The sequence below is a fragment of the Durio zibethinus genome, chromosome 1, assembly GCF_047325235.1.
Source record: "Durio zibethinus cultivar Kanyao isolate XHJ-2024 chromosome 1, ASM4732523v1, whole genome shotgun sequence".
Classification (NCBI taxonomy): Eukaryota; Viridiplantae; Streptophyta; class Magnoliopsida; order Malvales; family Malvaceae; genus Durio; species Durio zibethinus.
Window position 1 is genome coordinate 37,533,862 of NC_143162.1, and position 19,973 is coordinate 37,553,834.

Here is a 19,973-nt window from a genome sequence, read left to right on the forward strand (position 1 = left end):
TTCGAATCTGCATGGCCCGCCTTTTGACTCTCACTCCATTCGCCTATTGGGCTAAATGGGCTTACGGTTCTATTCTCTAGGGTTTTCCAATCCAAACAATGACGGCCTGGGCCATTCTCTAAATTCTCTGGCTAAGTAGGCCAAGCCCATTTTCGTTCACTATTATAGTTCTTTTTTCGGCCACAATATCGTTAGAAATTTTTTAGAAAAAATGTGTAAAATTTGGGTTCAAGAAAATGGCAAAAGATGAGAAAAGCATATTATCCATGTTGACAAAAATGCAAATAAAGAAATTCACAGATAAATGTCAAAATTATTTTGACCTTAACGTAACTTTTTTGTAATTTTCCATTGAAAAATTATGCTCAAAGTTGCCCATAAAAAAAAAGTGATAATACATTAGCAACCATTTTGAGTTGAGTTACTAATACACGTGATCTTTTCGTTTATTGAAATTTAGGAACTAGGAGGATTGGCTTGTATATGTCCGAATACCGCTTAGGATATAACCCCCGGATCCGCTCATCTGCATGCAAGGATGGGTTCTTGATGGAAGAACCTGCATAAAATATATAACATTAAATGACTACATGTTATTACAGTTGATAACTATACATTCAAATACAACTCTTAATGGGACTACAATTCCTACTTGAAGGAAACAACAAAATTATATAGAAAAACATTTGTAAGGAACAAGGGAAGTGAACCTGATATTCGCGTAACCAAGGTTCCGAAATTTGCAACCCGATTGCCATCTTCTCAAGTTGCAGATTGCGCATGCATGTTGCAAGAGGCTGTATTTTTCGACGTATAGATATTTAAGTTAATTGTCTAAAGAGTGATCGGCACCAAATTTATGCATAGATGTACAAAAATTCATTTGCAAGGGAAAGGTGATGACTACCATCTTGACTCTTTTGCAAGGCACATACTTAACTACTGTTTTTCTACATGAATAGAATTATAAATTTGGTTCCTATAAAAGATTTAAAGCAGTAACCAGGGAGGAAATTAAAGCAAATGACCTGAAGATACTGGTGATAGATTGCAAAAGAAGCTGAGTATGATAGAAGGGGCAGCAAATCTTTCACTAAGCTCCAAGCATCCTGCTCTGGTGCAGCAACAATTAGGCTACACAAAGACATTGAAAGTAAGAATTAAGGAATTATATTATTTTTAGATTTATAAAGCAATTGTTTAAATTCTAACTTCTGTAGCTGTAGGTACCTAGAGAAACCATTTTCTTTCCATAACTGAATGGTTTCTTTTGGAGCGTTGCCTCCAGCTTTTCGGGCTTTGCGAGTCTTGCTTACTGTAGAGAGTTCATTCTCACGAACAAGACCCGCAACTCCACTTTCAGACGAAAGATGAACCTCTTCCATGCCAACTGATAAGGATGTTTGTTCCTGAAGAAAGCACTGTGATACATTTAGGGGGCTTCAGAAAAAGAACAAACTTAATAACAAGGGAGCATGACTAACATTAGAATGACTCTCCACGGTAAAGACATCTTCCTGTTGACCAACTTGCTCACCAGTTCCATTTTGGGCTGAACAAAGGTCATTGAGTGAACACCGCAAAATTCTGGAACAAATAGGAAGAAAGAAAACATTTTGAATGCCATGATTCATGAACCTAATTCTGTATTTGCATCTGAGCACTGTGTATGGGAGACAAAGTAAAAAGAAAAGAGGAGTGACTAGTTAAGGAAAATGCTCCATGAAAATGAGATAATAGCCTCCAGTATTTACTTTTATAAGATAATATTTCAAGCAAATTTAGCAAAACTCAGCAACTGGTGGTCTACCTCTCACAAATTTCATTACTGAAGTTGAACATCCTTATTATCTCCATAGGATACGGTGTCCCTCCAAGATAAGTATTGCACACACTACCTGTACCTGTTGACCAAAAGGTATCATGCAAAAAACTAGACAATGGGTCCAAAATTGTTCTCTCACAGACAAAATGACAGCAACAAAGAAACTTCAGGTATGAAAAGCTTTAAAAAAGGTCCAAGACTTCATTGTTCATGATAGTTGAAAACAATTAAAATTTTTTAACTTCATTGCACATAATAAAAAAGGAAAGTAAAATACTAAAACTATATTTTATTAGTAATGTCAAACTGCCCTTTTTCATGACAGGTCTTGTGGTTTCAGTTACAATATTTAAATGACTCTAGGAACTAAAATATGTTCCATACCCCCTAAACGCTCTGCCACAGCGCCAGTAAGAAGTCCACCAACCATATCCACTACAAGGACATCTGAGTTTGCAGTAACATTAGCCATTGAAAGCAACAGAGATAAAGCATCCACTCGCAAAAATCTGAATCATAGGCAAGGAAGAACAAATGAATTCTAATTGATATGCCTGTCGAAGTAAATGATCAAAACATAGTTAACACAAAATGGTGATTACCCAATCCGAGCTGGATACTTCTTTAAGTATGCCTCACATATACTGATACAATAGTGGCAAACACACGTGTCAACAAAGACAACTAAGATAATAACAAAAAAAAAAACCATTTCAAAAAACCACAGCTCAGAAAAGCCACTTGGGTTAAGAGTTAGGGAGTTACCTTCGAGAAAAGGGGCGTCTTAGAAGTACTCTGGGAGCATATTTCTTCTGCTTCTTGAGTCTATATTTTTCCTGCAGGTAAAACACAAAAACACTTATGTTTCCCCTTCAATTTCTTTTTATTAGCCTACCAAACCAGCTAACATTCAAAATTGCTACCCATTGATAAACGTCTGGGCATGATGTGAACTAACCTGCGAGAACTGCGTTTTCTTTTCAAAAGTTGCACTGTTAGCAATGAGAGCCTCAACAATTTCATTTCCCGTTGCCCCCTGTCTGCATGAGAAGAATAAGCAATCAGCGAAGATTCGTTTGCATAAAAACCTATAACAAAAAGTTTCTCACCTCCGCATAGCGTCAATATCTTCACCGGTGAGGCTTTGGGCTTGATTATTATCAATTATTGCTCGGTTGTCTCGGGATTCTTCTTGTAATTGACAACCTCCTTCATCTTCAACATTGTCCTCTGCGAAACATAGACAGCAAAAATATCAAAAGAGCATTCCTTTTTAAAGTTACCTTGAAATCAACAAAAGGCAACAAGATTAAGCTACACAAACAACGTTAATAATTGTCTTAAAAAAAAAAAAGGAAAAAACCTTCGGAGTTGGGAACGAAGCGGGAAAGATAAGGCCTTTCCTTTCCGCTTTCAACTTGAAACAGAGAACCAAAGGGACATCCAATCAATGGTTGCAAAGAGCATGTCTTGTTCCCAATTTTCAAGGTCCTGAAACATTATAGTCAACCAAATTAACCAATCAAACAACGAAAAATCCAACTTTTGATAATCAGTAAAACATCTGTTTTCAGAAAAAGGAGCTCACGAGCCGGCAGAGAGACGAGCGAAAACAAGGCGATCACCGTCATTGATGTCAAGCAATACACTGCAACCTTCCGAGGTTACTCTAGGATTTTGAATCAAGTCCGATTGAGGTCTACTTTCGGACATGTTGGAACCCAACTTTCCCAACAAAAAAGCATAGAACCTTAGAAGCCTACGATTTAAGCTAAAAGCTTTTTAACCGGTAAACGTTGTAACAAGGAATTGACGATGATGTTCATGTTTGGATCTGAATCCTCGGACAAGCCCAATTAATAACAAAAGAACTTTTCCAAATGGACCCAGAACAGGGCCCATTTTATCAGTGTGTGAGGTATTTTGGTTTCATGACATTCATGTTACGCCCATATAAATTTCATTGGGCTATTAAATCCTACGAGTTTCTTTGCAGCCCAACCTTCGTAGTTGCTGAACTTAGAGGTAGCATTTGGATTAGTTGGGCCGGGTCATTTCCAAGTCGAAAATTTTGAATTGTTTTGGATTCGGGTTATGCATATTTTACATTTAGATTATTCCGGTTCGAGTTATTTTCATGTTGAAAAAATGATGTTGTTTTGAGCTAATCGTACGAGTCACTTGGTTTTGAATCATTTAAGTTTTGAATTAATTATTGTTGATTTCTTATGATAAAATCAAATTGGATCAAGTTTAAAATTTTAATTCGAGTTAACTTTATCAGCTCTTTTGAGTTATTTTGAAAGAGCATGAAAGAGCCAAAAATACATGAGATCAGCTGTTAGGTCAGCTTCTACTATATATATATATATATGTAAACAGCATATATGGAGTATGTCTCTATAAAACATCACGACAACCGCAAACCTTGTAACTTTAGTTTTACTTTTATCAATCTTCAAATGTGTTGATGTGAACATGGTCGGCCAACTAATATGAGCCAAGCAAACCCCAAGTTGCACGTGGGTTTTAGTGCTAGACTCACTCGAGCCTCTACCAAATATTAACCTTTGCTCAGCCAGAAAAAAAAAAAAAATCCATCTCTAAGTTTCTTCTTACACTTTTGGGAGATTTCATCAATTTTTAAGATATAAAATGCGTAGAACATACGTGTAAACTTATCATTGTTACCTAACATAATAATTGAGATTTGGTGATGTTCTTATAATTGGCAATTAATTTGGGGTCATATAATAAAATGAAATAAATTTAATTTTTAAGAATAATTATATAAATTAATTAAATTAAATAAAATATCGGCTTCGAAATAGCTTAGGAAATATTTGTATTTGTATTTTTTTTGCTTGTATAAGGTAATAATTTTTCAGTCGTACTCGAGAGGAATCATTCTTTTATTAATTAGTTTTGTATTTGATTGTTTGTTTGTTTATTGTTTGTTTTCTTTATTGGTGGTTACATAATGGATCAGATATGGAGTGATCTGGTTCCCTTATGGCTTAAAACAAGGGAACACAGCTTTTTTCTATTTTTTTCAGCGAATGGTTAGCCAAATCTGTATTTGAGTTCGAACAACTCTTGGGAAAGGTACTTCATTTTTTTTTTTTTTTAGTTTTCTCTTATAATAATTAAGTTAATATTCATTATAGTTAAGCAAAAATGTTGTCAGTATCACGGATTTAAGGAGAAGTCTTAAATCTCACATCGAATATAAAAGTAGAGTCATTGAGATATAAAACGATTCATACCATTTTTTCACTGTGAGACACATTTTGTAAGACAAAATCATAAGGTCAGGAAGGTCAGAGTGGATAAAACCTCACAAAAATATGAACCGTGGTAGGTAGGTTGATCTGGGAGTAGATGCCCGAGTCTTGGAGTCGTCCGAGTTAGAGCTTAAGTTTTGACCCGTGACAAATGATATTAGAGCCAGCCCTAAACCGTTCGATTCACGCCAAACGTCTCGAAAGAGGTAGGTAGGGTGACCAACCTTCATGACGAGGGCATCATGAGGTTGGGTGGGAGAGAATGTTACGAACTTAAAAAAGAGTCCTGAATCCCACATTAGACATAAAATGAGGGTCATTGGGATATAAAAAAATTCATACTACCTAAAATAAAAAGATGTAAGACACATGTGTCCATCAGTGCGCTCACCTTCTGACCTGCAACCATCAGATCCACAAACATCAAGCCTTTTGGCTTGCAGTTCCCCTTACTCTGGACAGTATTGAGCACCAACGACCCAAGCTTTGCTGCCCCTGCATCTGGCTCCTCGTCAGACTCATTGTCTATAACAACCAGCTTGCCATTTTGTAGGCAATTACGCGCTATGTGGCTCCCTTCACATCGGTAGCATGCGAGAGGCTTTTGCTCCCGCTTAGCTTTCCACTTGCTTGCTGGTGGCTTCCTCTCGTCATCCTTGTCTGAACACTCTCGGTCCCTATCTTTAGATTGTCGGTCACGATCCTTACCCTTTGACTGTTTCTTTCGATCTTTCTCGTCATTGCCCTTACCCTTTGGCTTTAAAAACTTGAACTTGTTCAGTGGTCTAAACTCTATCAATGACTCAGCAATAGTCATAGCTTTAGCTAAGTCATGAACTTCCCTCCGTTATAGCTCATGCTTCACCTACGGCTTCAGCCCATCCATGAAAGTAAATAGGGCATATTTCTCACCTAGATCCGAGATCTATAGCATCAATTCAAATAATTTTTAGACATACTCTCTTATGTCCCCTTACTGGCTCAGCCTTTGCAACTTTGCTTGCGCCTCATCATCGGCATACTCTGGGTAAAACTGTTCCCTGAACTCCTTTTGAAACTCTGCCTAGGTTTCAATCTTGGCGTTTCTATGTTTCACATTATCACACCTGCACTTCACTCCCATGTTTTCCCTTTCTTGAGCAAGTCAGTCAATGGCATGGCTATTGTTGAATGGCCTTTGATGAAGTGCCTGTAGTAGTTGATCAACCTAAGGAATGACCTCAACTCAATGACCTTGGTTGGCGGTTTCCACTCTAGAATGGAGCACATCTTACCTTCATCCACGCTTATCCTGCCACCTCCCATTATGTGGCCTAGGAATGAGATCTCATGCTGGGCAAACGAGCACTTATCTCTCTTGACAAACAGCTTGTGTGCTCACAACACCTCAAACACCTGTCTTAAGTGGTCTACATGACAGGGTGGCCAGCCTTCACGACGAGAACGTTACGAGGTTGAGTGAGGGAGAATGTCATAGACCTAGGGAGGAGTCATGAATCCTACATCGGATATAAAAAGAAGGTCACTCGGATATAAAAAGTTTCATACCACCTCTGTCTTATGAGACATTTTTTGTAAGATAAAATCGTGAGGTTAGGAGGTTAGAGCAGACAATACCTCACAAGGGTGTGAACCGTGACAGGTAGGCTGATTTTGGACGTCGGATGAGTGCATGTCCGGGTCCTGGAGCCGCGCAGGTCGAAGCTTAAGTCTCGACCCATGACAAGTAGTATCAGAGCCAACCCTAAACCATTCGTTCCACGTCAAAATGCCTCAAGGAAAGTAGACAGAGTGGCTAGCCTCCGCGACGAGGGCGTCACGAGGTTGGATGGGAGAAAATGTCACGGACCTAAGGAAGAGTCCTGAATTCCACATTAAATATAAACGGAAGGTCACTGGGGTATAAAAAGGTTAACATCACCTCTACCTTGTGAGATGCTTTTTTTAAGATAAAATCGTGAGCTCAGGGAGGTCAGAACGGATAATACCTCACAAGTGTGTGAACCGTGACAGATAGATTGATCTGAGATGATGGATGCGTGCATGTCCGGATTCTGAAACCACACGGGTCGGAGCTTAAGTCTCGATCTGTGACAAATAAAATGTCACAGACTTAAAAAAGAGTGTTGAATCCTACATCAGAATAAAAGGAGGGTTACTAAGGTATATAAGAGTTCACATCACTTTCTCTTTGTGAGACGTCTTTTCTAAGATAAAAATATAAGATTAAAAAAATCAAAATAATTAATACCTCATAAAAATATAAACTATGATAAATAAATTAATCTAAAATATCAAATAAATAATTTTTTGAATCTTAAAATCGTATGAATCAAAGCTTAAATCTCAGCTTATGATACTAACTTCTTCTATTGAAACTGTATCTTGATTCCCGCTGCTGTTGGTTTCATCCGAATGAAATGGATATCTTATTGAAATGGATAAATGGTAGCCCCAAAATGCTTATGCCAAAACTCTTCAGTTCAACATTCTTGGTGAGTGAGTCAATTTGTGAGCCCTACGTACGGCCAGGTTGTGAGGCATGTCTTGACTTTATCAGGCTACCTAAGTCACTAGGGTGGTCAAGTTACCTAGCCCATCTGGGATTGGTTGACAATGCGATAGTGATATAGACATTTGAGTCGTTAGCTCAAGCCTTTGTTGGAGATTATTCGGAGCAGGTTGTTGATTTTTTATGCACCGCAATGGATAGCGATTTGAGAGTGGCATTGGAAGACGCAAACTGCGACGGGGAGTTCCTATTCTTTCTGCGTGTCTTATATGATGTTCCCTTCGGCTCATGCACTTTTTCTTTTCCTAACTTTGAGAATCTGGACCCCATTTTTATTGACTTGGGGTTAAATTTTAACCTTCAATTAAATTTAACAAAATTTATTTAATATACAATTTTTATTAAAACTTTTTAATTATAATAATAATAATAATAATAATAATTTTTTAATTTAACCAAATCAATTTTATCATTCATTTAAATAAATTTTAAGTATCCGAATTATTTTTTTAATTATCCAAACTATATTAAAATTCGAATTACAAATTGCAACGAAAAATAATGTTTTATAAATATTTTAAGAAATTAAATTTGATCATTAAAATAAAAATTTTTACTGTTAACGAAATAATATTCATTTGAACGGTTCCAAACTCACCTTTTTATCCAAAGTTATGTACTGTGAATTTTATATGCAATCCTTAAAAGGAAAATAAGACTAAATGGTGTAAAAATTATTGCGAGCCCAACGAAGACAAAAAAGTACCAAGACAATTACGCCAGCCAAGGCCATCTTGGCCGTCCAAACATACATAGTATTTAAATGGGCCAGTCATTCAGTCAAGTGCTGAGCCGTTTGATGAGATTACTTTTCCATTGACCCGGGCCAAAATCAATGGAACAACCGTCACGTCGGGAGTTATATTAAGTGGTCCAAAATGTAAGCACTTGTCCAATGGCAAGGAAGAGAGGTAAATAAAAAAAAAAGTGAAGAAACATAGATGTAAATAAGCAGCTACCCACTCCCACCATTCTCACTTTGCCTCCTTATTACCCGTCTTGGATCCCTCTCTATTTGCCCACACTAAAAGAAAAAAAAATAAAAAATCAAAAGCCCTCTCTTTAATGAAAGAGAGAGCTAGATCTGCTACTCTTTTACTATTTTATTATTATCTCCTTGCTTTGTTTTTTATGGCTTTACTCACTTTCTTACCGGAGCCGGCGGCAGAGCCCACGAAACAACAACCGTCGACCAAGCGCAGAAGAAAGCAGAAAAAGCAACCGTCTTCATGGGACCAAATCAAGAACTTGCTCACTTGCAAACAGATCGAAGGCTCAAAAGTTCACGACCCTTCAAAGAATAACCCTCCTCAGCATCATGGGTACTCAAAACTTGGTTCCTCTTGCAACTCTATCTGCAGCTTCAGGGACGTCGTTCATAGCAACACGAAGGTTGTTCACAGAGCTGATAACTCACCTGAGAGTAGCACAGTGGATCAAGAAACTGGGTTACTCAGACGCAAAGCTGCAAATGGCTCGTCAAGTCGGTCGTTGTCAGGGTCAACAAGATCCAACAGCAGCTCAACGTACACGACGTCATCTTCATCAAGAGCTATGCAATTCAGGAAGCTTTCTGGTTGTTATGAGTGTCACATGATCGTTGACCCCAGCAGGTTTTATTACCATACAAATATAAAGAAAAAAGAAATACTAGCTCCTCATTTTCCATTAAATTTTGCTTGGTTATTTGACCAAATATGATATTATCAGGCATCCATCCTCAAGAACAACTATCTGTGCCTGCTCACAGTGCGGAGAGGTCTTCCCAAAGATTGAAAGCTTGGAGCTTCATCAAGCTGTCCGTCATGCAGGTAAATGTAACTCTTAAGCTTCATCTGCTAATTTTAGTCCTGGAGTATATTTTTCCTGAATTATTTACAGTAATTTCTTTAGCAAGAAAATTACAATTTCTAATGTATAGTTTAGAAAATAGAATTGTTTCATTTTACATTTTTTAAGTAATAAGTTGTAATATTAAAATCGATTGGATTACATATAAAAGCTAATTATCTTTTTTTTTTTTGTTCATTTTGTCTTAATTAATACCTATTCTCGAATCGATCCAAAGTTACAAATTTTTTCTAAAGAAAAAGTGTCACTTTTTCTTTATTATCCATAAGAAACAAAGGAGTACAATCACTAGTTTATAAGATGATTAACGACTACTTATTACAGTCAAATGGTTTACCAATTATGTCATTGCTACTTTTTTTCACTTTGCAAATTTGACTAATCAGCCTTTTCTATTGCTTTAACAAAATCTCACTTTTTAATGCCGTAAATCCTTTGTTTAGCTGTAAAGATGTTTAAGTTTTTTAGTATTTTTTAATTGATTTAAATAAATTTATTTACATAAAATCTAACAATTTAAAAAATATATTTTTTCATAATTTACAAGGAAATTCAAAACAACAAACTCTCATGTCATTTCATCAATAATTTGTCCGTAAATCTATTTATTACCATGTTAAATATCACAACTGTCGTTTGCATAAATAAAGGAGGGAAGGACTTTCACATCAGTGCATATTTCCCCCGCCTGTAACGCCAAATTTGCACGGTTTATGAGGACCGTGACCCCACCGACAAGTCCAATTAATGTTCCAATTAATGCAACAAAATTTTTTAAAAAATAATTTTAATTTGATTTGATTCTTTTGTGGTGTAGTTTCGGAGTTGGGCCCAGAAGATTCGGGCAGAAATATTGTGGAAATTATCTTCAAATCAAGCTGGCTAAAGAAGGATAATCCAATCTGTAAGATCGAACGCATATTAAAAGTCCACAACACACAGCGGACCATCCAACGGTTCGAGGACTGCCGCGACGCGGTGAAGACACGTGCAGTCAATGGCACGAGAAAAAACCCTAGGTTGGCAGCTGACGGTAACGAGCTCCTCCGTTTCCACTGCACTACCTTGTCGTGCTCCCTCGGCGCCCGTGGTTCGTCCAGCTTGTGCGGCTCCGTCCCGGGTTGCGGTGTCTGCACCATAATCAGACATGGGTTCCAAAACAAAGGTGGAACCGCTGGGGCCGCAGAATTCAAAGGGGTCCGCACTACTGCTAGTAGCGGTAGGGCCCACGACTCACTTAAATGTACGGACGGGCGTAGGGCAATGCTGGTTTGCCGTGTGATCGCGGGAAGGGTGAAGCCAGTGACGGAGGATGCGCCGTTGGAGGAGGATAATAGCAGCTTATCGGTTGGCTCGTACGATTCGCTAGCAGCGTACGCCGGGGCCTACTCCAATCTCGAGGAGTTGGTTGTCTTTAATCCAAGGGCTATCCTTCCTTGTTTCGTAGTCATCTACAAAGCCCTTGAATCTTGACTCCTTTGAAGTCAAATATCTTCGTTTTCATAGAATTAAAATCAAGTGATCCACGTTAACTGTGTACATAAATGTTGATCTACGTTGTTCCGAGATCAAATCTTCCCTCCTTCCATTTTTTTAAAATTAATTTTAAATTTTAACGTTGCTAGCTCAACTGCAAGCGTGGCTGATAAATCTGATAGGCCAAATTAAAAATTTGATTGTTACATAAAAATTTAATTTTGTTGGTAAACTTTGGGTTCAATTTTTTAAATTAAACACTCTAAAATCATTGATTGTTGAATTGAATTTAGTTCAACTAAATCGGATAATTATTTTTAAATTATAATTTTTTATATAAAATAATTGATTGCTTGTCTACCATGTAGGCGCTGCGTTGTACATAAACAAAGCAACGGGAAAATTTCTGCTGCTGCTTCATTTATTTTTTTTGTAGGGAGAGGTTTATAAATTGGTAGTCATTGAATTGTCATCTTCATGGACACCTTTTCACTGTTTTAATTCACTCACCTGCAATCTGTGCTTTCTTGGTGGGTTTGTGGTACCACAAATAAATCCCTTGTCATACATTTCTAGCCCATTTCCTGTATCAAATTAATCAAAGAACCTGGTTTAAATTGTTAAAAGTATGGCCATATTTGGGGTGCGAAATATTTTTTTACTTGAAAATTCAAATTATGTTGAAAGGGAGATGATTTAGACGGGCGTTGGAGCAGCATTATTAAGACCCACGTGAGATTATCTAGGAATAATTGCAAAAGCAAAGAAAAAAAAAGTGGGATCCTGGTGGAGTTTGACCACGCAACTAAACAAGGATTGGGAAACCGGACAAAGGCCTCGTTCAGGCATGAGGGATGATGGGTTTTATAACAAAGTACAGTGGACAGATGATTATTGCGGACACATGCTCTAGCATATGCACATTCATTGCGTTCTTCTTGTTTCTAAGTGTTTGGATTTTAGTATTGTAATTTGACTTAAATTATAAGAATTAGTTGCCTTCCCAACATCATAATACTTATTAATTAACGCAATCTTTGTTGAGATTACTGAAATTCTTGCACATTAAACTATATTTTAAGTCCGGGGTCATCCATGCTCATGTCATGAGAAGTTTCCTACAGTCAAAATCAAATTTAATTTCAATCTGATTTGCTAATAACTAAGATTCATTTGGGATAAGTAGGCAGTGAGCGTTGACAGGTTGATGGTTGGCCGTGGTTCCTAATCAAAGTTGTTGGTGAAAGCTACCATTAATTTCATTCAGTACTTAATTAGGATGAGTAATTAATCAGGTCTTTTTCTTAATTGTAGATTTTGTTAGCCTACAGCATCTATTCTAGTTTTGGTATTGCTCCTGCAGATGTTATAAAAGTCAAACAGATAAAACCATCCCAAGGTATTGAAATCAACTCTAAAAATTTCGAACTTGAATCTCAATCGAAATCTAACAAAAAAAAAAAAAACGTATAATTTGCAAATATACTAAGAAAAATAGTACTATAAGAATGGTTTGGTACTTCGGTTGGACGGAAATGAGAGATGGGTTAACCTAACACAAAAAAAAAAGGGGGTCCAAACAGTGTAAGCATTTTCATTTTAATATACTACATGCAATTTCATTTCAGATTGAATTTTCCAACACATGCAGATAAACAGGTGTGACATGTATATTATTTATATATGTTGAATTCAAATACTGATCATATGGAAAAGTCATCATTATTGAACATTTTTATGAAGGAAAGCAGGCTGAAGAAGTTCGTTGTTTATTTACTTAAAATTTTCCCTTCATCCTAAACAAGAGGAAATTAAGTTGTTGCATACGAGTCTTTGCTTTATTGTACAGGCTCATTTAAAGCTGTAAATCTAACCAGAGTGCTTCCTCTATCTGGTATGCTTTAGAAATTCATTGTTCTAGAAAGTTTCAGCTCTGATTTGGACACATGATTAGGCATCTTTTAACCATAACTAAATTTCTGCACCTTCCTGCTGTTTACAGAGCCAGCTGAGTTGCAAGAACCATTGCTGATACACAAAGGGCAAAGGCTAGAATACTTGGCAGAGTGAAGGATCCATGATCAATGGCTATAGTTTTAACTTTTAAAGTTTCAATCCTGTTTCACCTGTCATATTTTGCAACATTATAAAGCTGTTCCTTTACATAAGATAAAGGGGTTTTTGCCTTTTCCCAACATCCTGATGTTTTGAGGAGGTATCCAAAGAGTAGAAAGTGAAGAAACAAACACATTTAGTTAAGTTGAAAGATTACTGACGCCATACCGTTAATACTACAGTAGATCCATTCTTTGAGGCTGGGCCTACTTATCTTGACCAGGATTAATGCCCCACCCATGAAACCTGAGTTCAGGTCCTTCAAAGGCAACCGGACCCAAATATAACCAGGCACGTTAGAGGTCCAATTCGCGTGGCAATTAAGTTCTTTTCTTCTTTACTCGTTTTCAATCTTTTTTTTTTCAGCTTTGTTGGGGGGATAGAACGTGTAAGCAGAATCTATCAAATGTCAATTAACAAGCTAATTATTAAGCCCAACATACAAGGGAAAAAACTAATCTTAATCTCCATAATTGTGAATGAAACTTAACAGGAATGTGGTAAACCTCATGATTCTTCCACTTCTTAGTTTAAAGATGTAAGTACGAGACACAATCATGTTTGTCTTAACAAATCATTGCCCTAACCCTCCACTCTCAATGATGTCATCTAAACTCTTGTCAATCTCATCATGTTTCACTCTTTCCAATTTTTATTCACTATTTCAAATATTGGGTTTTCTTTCCCTCCTGTTTTTTGGACTTACTTTTGTGATTGATCCATGTACGGAGGAGCTAAACTATGAATTTAGCTTTTTAGGACCGCAAATTCTTTTGCTTAGAATTGGCTAAAAAATCTCATCAACCGATTTAGTTGTTTAGCTTTATACATACTTGCCTAATCAATGAATGATCATAGCTTGTTAAGGTCGCCAGAGAACATGAAAGCATGGTAGAATTTTGGCATGTCTGGCACCCCCACTTGAGGTGGAGATAATAAGAATTGAGAAAAAAGATCAGATGAAATTTTTAGCTTAAAATTTTAATGAAGGATTTCAAGTACTTCATCTATGATCAAGACAGTAAAAGTGAATGATTACAATGGCAGAGACAGTATTATTCAAGTATGAGCTTGATTCGTTCTATATAGACCCCACAACTGTTTGATTAATTAGTCATATGTTAAAGATCCATTTTAGGGTTTTTTTATGGGACAATGAGGGTCACTCATCATTCACCAGCACTTGTAATCCTTTGCCTTCTAATCTTTCCAAGTGCATTCTGCATGGATTGGCTTACTTCTGATCATTCAAAGTAGACAAGAAACATAAATTTTTTTGATATAATCAGTGGCAGGTGTTATTTTTGTTGGACTACTGCTTGGAGTGGAAGATAATCAATCAAGGAACTGGAATAAACAAACTACATTGCGAGGACAAGTGAAGCCCAATACGAATGATTTAGGCACATGGTCTTTGCCAACATTATTTTTCCTTCTCAATATACACTACGAACCTTACAAAATAGAATAAACACATCCTTTCGAAAACCTCACCCTTTTTATATCTTCACAATCAAACGACACACATGATAGCATTACACTTCCCGGAGGGCATCTGGCAACCGAAATCAGAGTGAGAAAAATTCCATCACTACAAATTTACAATGTACAGGCCTCTAAGAGAGAGCTTTGTTGTACAAGTAAGACCAGGCAGTGAAACCCTACACCAAGACCAAACCCCTCAAGCCAGCTTTCTCTCTCCCAAGTTAAACTTGTCTGCAATGAAGCTATTTCACCGTTTCCGCAAGATTCTTATGCGGCTCTTGTTTTCTCTTCCTTCTGGTGGATCTCCTGGCACGTCAAGTACGGCTCCCAAGCAAAAGAACTGCGACAGGTTTGATCCACCAAAGACTTCATGCAGTTCATATTACTCGTCCCACTCGCATTACAATGAGGCCATTGCTGACTGCATTGAGTTCTTCAACAAGTCATCACAAGAGGGGATTTCGGATGGTCGAAAATCTGATCTTATGGTTTGATCATATGCCTTGTTAATCAAATCGTCAAATTATTATCTTGGCACCTACTCTCCTTCATCATATTATCTTGTTTTTTCCTTTGAAGTTTTTCTTTATTAACACATCAGTTTGTTCAAAGTATTTGATTAGTCTCTTCCTTCGTGGTTTAGAAAGAGACGTTGGAAACTTGGAATGTTTGTTCTCTGTTTGTACATTTAGAAAAATCTTCATATTAAAATGTTTTTGTTTGTTTGATTTCCATCCGGTTTGTTAGGGTTTCGAGTTCCGGCGGCCCGAGGCTCCATGCAGAGGCTAACCACTTGGACCCAAACACTTTAATGGTCCAACTGGGCTACTTGAAGGTCCAGCACACTGTCTCCCCCACTCCTCTCTCTCTCTCTCTCTCTCTCTCTCCCTTCCTCCTTAGTCCTCCCTGTCCCAATAAGAAAAGCATATGGAAATGAATAAACCAGTAGTTAGTTGTCAATTCTCAGATCTAATCTTTTTCTTTAAAATGTCAACATTCAAATCAGTAGTTGACTCCAATTGCATTCAAACGTAAACTAAATACATTGAAGCATAAATTAATCAAAACAACACAAAGCGGACATTGAAGGATAAAAAGTACTTTACAGTACAAAGAGCTCCATGTTAATAGAAAATATCCTGAGCAAACATTGATCAAAACCATAAGAAGAGCTCGCATGCAGCCTCAAAAGTAGAATAGAAGGCAAAAGAAATTTTGGTATGGAGCCTTGAAGAGCAACGATGGAGAGAGCAAAAGATCAAGACTTCTGCTGTTGCTGCTGCTGATGACTCTTTGTCCACTTGTTGATCTGTTGAAGAACAAGAAGCTCAACGAGTAGTACAAAATAAATGGAAAAGGACCCGAATCAAAAAACACTTAAGCGGAGATGATATGAAATCAACGGAAGCAAAAAAAAAAATAACAGAAAAGGAGAAGATGCACTGAAGATGATAAAGCTTTGATTGTTTTTCTTTTTTGCTATAATTTTTTATGATACAGTTGACAGTAGGTATATTGGTTTCTCTCTTTATAAGTATAATGGATGCATGAGTGCACTTCAAGTAATACGCAAGAGAGCAGCAACGAGAGAGTTGCATTTTTTATCTATCACTAGATATTATAAACTTATCATTTGCATCAGTAGAAGATTCTTCTCCATCACTCTAAAAAGCACAGACAGGTTTCTGAGGCGGATCAGTAATCTGAGGCTCTATAGCTTCCTTCACAATTTCTCTATCAACTTCTACCTGATTTACAGGGATGGTTTCAGTGTTTTCACTGGTAGGATTGTCACTACCTGATTTAAGGTTGGCAGGTTGTTCCTCCTGTTGGTGTTCATGGTCTCTCATGGGCTGGTGCCAATGGACCACTTTTTCTTCCCTGTTCATTATTTTCACCTTGAACATCTATTGCCCCACCCATTAATGTCTTTTCTTCTACACAGACTTCATTATCGTTTAGATGTGATACAGAAGGTCCATAATGAGCTTCTTCATTTTTGCCAATAAAATTATGTTCTCGCTCTCCTAAATGTCCAGTCTCCTGAATTCCAGCAAGGTCTTCATCACCATTTAATGTGGAATCATTCTGAAGCTTCCTCTGTTCCTCGGTAAGTTTTTTTGAAAAATGCTTCATAAATGCAGCTAGTTCCTTCCTTGCCAAGAAGGTCCTGTCCTTAGCTTCTAGGTACTTTGAGATGGAAACAGAATATGCACAGAAAGGGCAATAAAAGTCGCCCTTATCAACAAATCTAGCAGCAGAACCCAAGCAGCTCTCATGAACAACAAGTGGGCAACCACTAGAACTGCAGACCAACATCTGACCATTTTGGTTACACTTTACGCAAAAATTTTGTTCTGTCCAGCCAGCTTTCCCCACAGGATCTTGATTTGGAGTGTACTCCGAACTCAAGAAAAGGCTCTTCTTCAAGAGAAGCCTCTCAACTTCATATTCACATATTTGTTCCACACAAGGATGCTCAATGTCAGCTTTGGCCGCATCAGGATCAATATTTTGCAGCAACACATCAGCAGGGGTAGGATTTGGGGAACTTAATGGTAAACCTTGATCAATATTTTCACCAGCATCACAACTAGGACCCTTTTGCAGTGCACCATTTTCAACATAAATAGATTGATCCACCACAACGTTTTGGCTAGGTCTATCTCCATTCTTTTGCTCAATCATTACATCAGCATCAGCATTTTGAACATTCTCCGTCTGATTATCCTGCAATTCTACATGACCAACAGCATTATTCTGCCCAAGTGTCCTTGAGGCAACACACACATCTTGGTCACCCTTACCTGCTTGAGAATCCTTGACCAAGTTATTACCTTCTATTTCAGTAACTTTTGTAATTATTCCAGACTCATCTTCCAACAGTTCCTCACCATGCAATCGAAGTGGAATCTGTTCAACAGACCGAATAGAACAAGTGGCATCCTGCTGGAACTTCTTTGCATTCAAAAAAAGATCATTATGCATACCATCCTGGTTAACACTGATCAGTCCCACCAAATCTCCAGCAAGCAAGTCATTTCTACACCTCTTAGAGGGTATTAAATTTCTTTCAAGCAACCCATCTTGCAACACTTCATTATCATTTTCATGAATCTGAGGAATCAAGTTACCCTCTTGATTAACAGTTTCATCATCATTGTCATCCAACCTTGATGCAGGCACATTTTCATCACCATCAAGAACAGGAATCCCCTTCAAAATTGAATCTTTCAACTGTTTCAAAAACGGTCAATAGGAAATGATAAATAGATAAATAAGAACATGAGCACAAAAAAAAGTGAATGAAGATTGATACCCATTAGCCATCATTGCAGCAGGAACAAAGAAATAAGAAATTCCTATTTTACCTGTTCTAATTCACATTTAGGTAGGGAAGCTCTTTTATGCATTAAAAAGGGATGAGCATCCCATCTCAAAAGCTCTGGTCCAGCCTTTTTCAGATTTGAAAGTGAGACCTGATAACGAAAGATACTTATAACTGACAATGTATACATTCCAGTTAGCAAGTTCTTATATGAGAAAAATGAAAAAAAAAATACTAATTTCTTTCAAGACAGCCAAAATTCATAAAACCTGAAAATAGAATGTTTGTTTTATATTTACCTCCTGCACAATGTGTTCGAGAACATCTTCGCAGCTTGCCGAAAGATTAAAGGCAACTCTTGAATCAGGAGGAGCAACATTACTGAGTCCCTTTTTAGGACCAAATAACTCCTCCAGACATCTTAAAGCAACCCTTTCACTTGTATTTTCTCCTAAATTCTCTGGTAATACGGGAGCTTCTTCAATCAAACCTGAAAGAAGAGAGAAAAGGTAATAAAACACCCCCAAAAAAAGTCAACAAACATCAAGAGATTCGTATTTGGCCATACCACGTATAATAGAAGTATCTATCTGGGGGAAGCTTGATAGGTACTCAATTATCCAAAGCCATGGACGGCTTGAACCAGAAGAACAAATGCCAAACATCCGACCTAGTTCCTCCATAAGAATGCTTGAGTTCAAGAACAAGCACTTGATCTACATTATTATGAAAACACGAGTTTTGTAAGTTTGAAAACTTTTAAAAACGGAAAATCTATACACCCACAAACAATAAAATCCTATGTTATTCAGACTGGTGTCAGTGTCAGATACTGTGTGTCCGACATGGGTAAGTTTAGATTTTTTAAGTTTTTTTGTATAACCAATGTCCATACCCAACACCCATATCGTGGGAGACGGGTTTTTCCAGCAAAATGAAGAGTCGTAGAATTTATACATAAAAATAAAACTCCTAAATTATGGCATCAGAAATCCACCAGAAAATCACTGTTTTTAACTACATTTGGCTTATTTTCAACCTCATGCGCAGAAATGAGCAATGAAACATAAATTTTTTTAAAGAAATTCGAATAAACAAATTTGACTGATTACTGAAAAATTCAAAAATCATCTCATCTACGAATACTAAGTGGATAAATTATAAGAAAAATCCTTCAATAAAACCATGCTAGTCAATGGTTTGGCGTTCGTAAATTAACTGAAAAGACTAAAATTCAAAGTCAAATCAACATTAAAAAAAAAAAAAACCCATTGTAAATAGAACCTAGAAAATATCGCATTCAAAAAATAAAATGACTAGATGAAAACTTAAATTGAAAAAAAAAAAAAAAGAATACAGAAAGAGAAACACACGGGTTTTGGTTTGGGTTAGGGCACAAAGAGAAAATAAACAAATAAAAAACCAACAACTAGGTTACTTATAAGGAGATTGGGAAGGAGAATGTTACCTTCAAAATCGCAGCTTTAAAAAGGTATGAAAGAAGGAAAATGGATGCAAATGAAAAAGTTGATAAAGAAAAAAGGGGGAAATTTTTTTTCAGAAGAGAAGCGAGGGATAAGGTATTTAATGGGAAAATAATTGTTTATATAGCAAGCAAATGAAAGAGTTTATGAATAAGTTCTGTGCTGAGAAAAAAGGATGGGCCAGTTCGTTAAGACTCCGAGGCCGGGGTTCCGAGAACGGGGCTGGTGATGTCAAATTGGGTTAATATGAGGGTTTAGAAGTGACCTATGAAAGCATGTAGATGGGAAAAGCTATTAATAAGAGTTGAAATTTGGTCTCAATTTGCCACAAGTTAAAAAACGAAGTATTTTCTGTCAACTTGGTTGCATGAATTAACTCTCTCATATAGCATCCACAGCCATGGCTTATGCTACTAGAAGTGTATACAAAAGAAATTGAATGAAATGTGAAAGAACAAGTAAAATTCAGTTGATAATTATTGTTGGAACTGAAAGTATTATGTTCAAAGTATGGAATAATTCAGGGACTTCTTGGTGATGTTCCTGGGGCTTC

General features: G+C 37.0%; 4 protein-coding genes across 6 annotated transcripts; 2 read left to right on the forward strand and 2 right to left on the reverse strand.

Moving 5' to 3' along the window:
• Window positions 1–313: 313 nt before the first annotated feature.
• LOC111311416 (uncharacterized) lies at window positions 314–3,560 on the reverse strand. Of its 2 annotated transcripts, none has more exons than XM_022910795.2 (13): window positions 3,414–3,560; window positions 3,189–3,316; window positions 2,935–3,055; window positions 2,784–2,865; window positions 2,591–2,661; window positions 2,428–2,469; window positions 2,210–2,334; window positions 1,811–1,904; window positions 1,485–1,587; window positions 1,231–1,409; window positions 1,029–1,134; window positions 711–797; window positions 314–559 (listed from the first exon to the last, which is right to left on the reverse strand). In XM_022910795.2, exons 1-13 carry the CDS (start codon window positions 3,536–3,538, stop codon window positions 464–466), a joined length of 1,359 nt encoding a protein of 452 aa, XP_022766530.2. In that variant the 5' UTR covers window positions 3,539–3,560; the 3' UTR covers window positions 314–463. The 2 variants fall into 2 exon arrangements, with proteins under 2 accessions (XP_022766530.2, XP_022766529.2); XM_022910794.2 differs by having other exon boundaries at window positions 1,231–1,421.
• Window positions 3,561–8,646: 5,086 nt separating this feature from the next.
• Window positions 8,647–11,237, forward strand: LOC111311417 (uncharacterized). The gene is made up of 3 exons (XM_022910797.2): window positions 8,647–9,294; window positions 9,392–9,492; window positions 10,350–11,237. The coding sequence occupies exons 1-3, from the start codon at window positions 8,747–8,749 to the stop codon at window positions 11,003–11,005; spliced, it is 1,305 nt and encodes a 434-aa protein (XP_022766532.2). The 5' UTR covers window positions 8,647–8,746; the 3' UTR covers window positions 11,006–11,237.
• Window positions 11,238–14,611: 3,374 nt separating this feature from the next.
• On the forward strand, window positions 14,612–15,240 carry LOC111312804 (uncharacterized). The gene has a single exon (XM_022913428.2). The coding sequence runs from the start codon at window positions 14,728–14,730 to the stop codon at window positions 15,100–15,102; it is 375 nt and encodes a 124-aa protein (XP_022769163.2). The 5' UTR covers window positions 14,612–14,727; the 3' UTR covers window positions 15,103–15,240.
• Window positions 15,241–15,592: 352 nt separating this feature from the next.
• On the reverse strand, window positions 15,593–19,687 carry LOC111312802 (uncharacterized). 2 transcript variants are annotated; one of them, XM_089769149.1, is made up of 6 exons: window positions 19,405–19,687; window positions 18,505–18,652; window positions 18,236–18,426; window positions 17,980–18,087; window positions 16,407–17,845; window positions 15,593–15,917 (listed from the first exon to the last, which is right to left on the reverse strand). In XM_089769149.1, the coding sequence occupies exons 2-5, from the start codon at window positions 18,617–18,619 to the stop codon at window positions 16,445–16,447; spliced, it is 1,815 nt and encodes a 604-aa protein (XP_089625275.1). In that variant the 5' UTR covers window positions 18,620–18,652; window positions 19,405–19,687; the 3' UTR covers window positions 15,593–15,917; window positions 16,407–16,444. The 2 variants fall into 2 exon arrangements, with proteins under 2 accessions (XP_089625275.1, XP_022769161.2); XM_022913426.2 differs by lacking the exon at window positions 15,593–15,917 and having other exon boundaries at window positions 16,047–17,845; window positions 19,405–19,638.
• Between the last annotated feature and the right edge of the window lie 286 nt (window positions 19,688–19,973).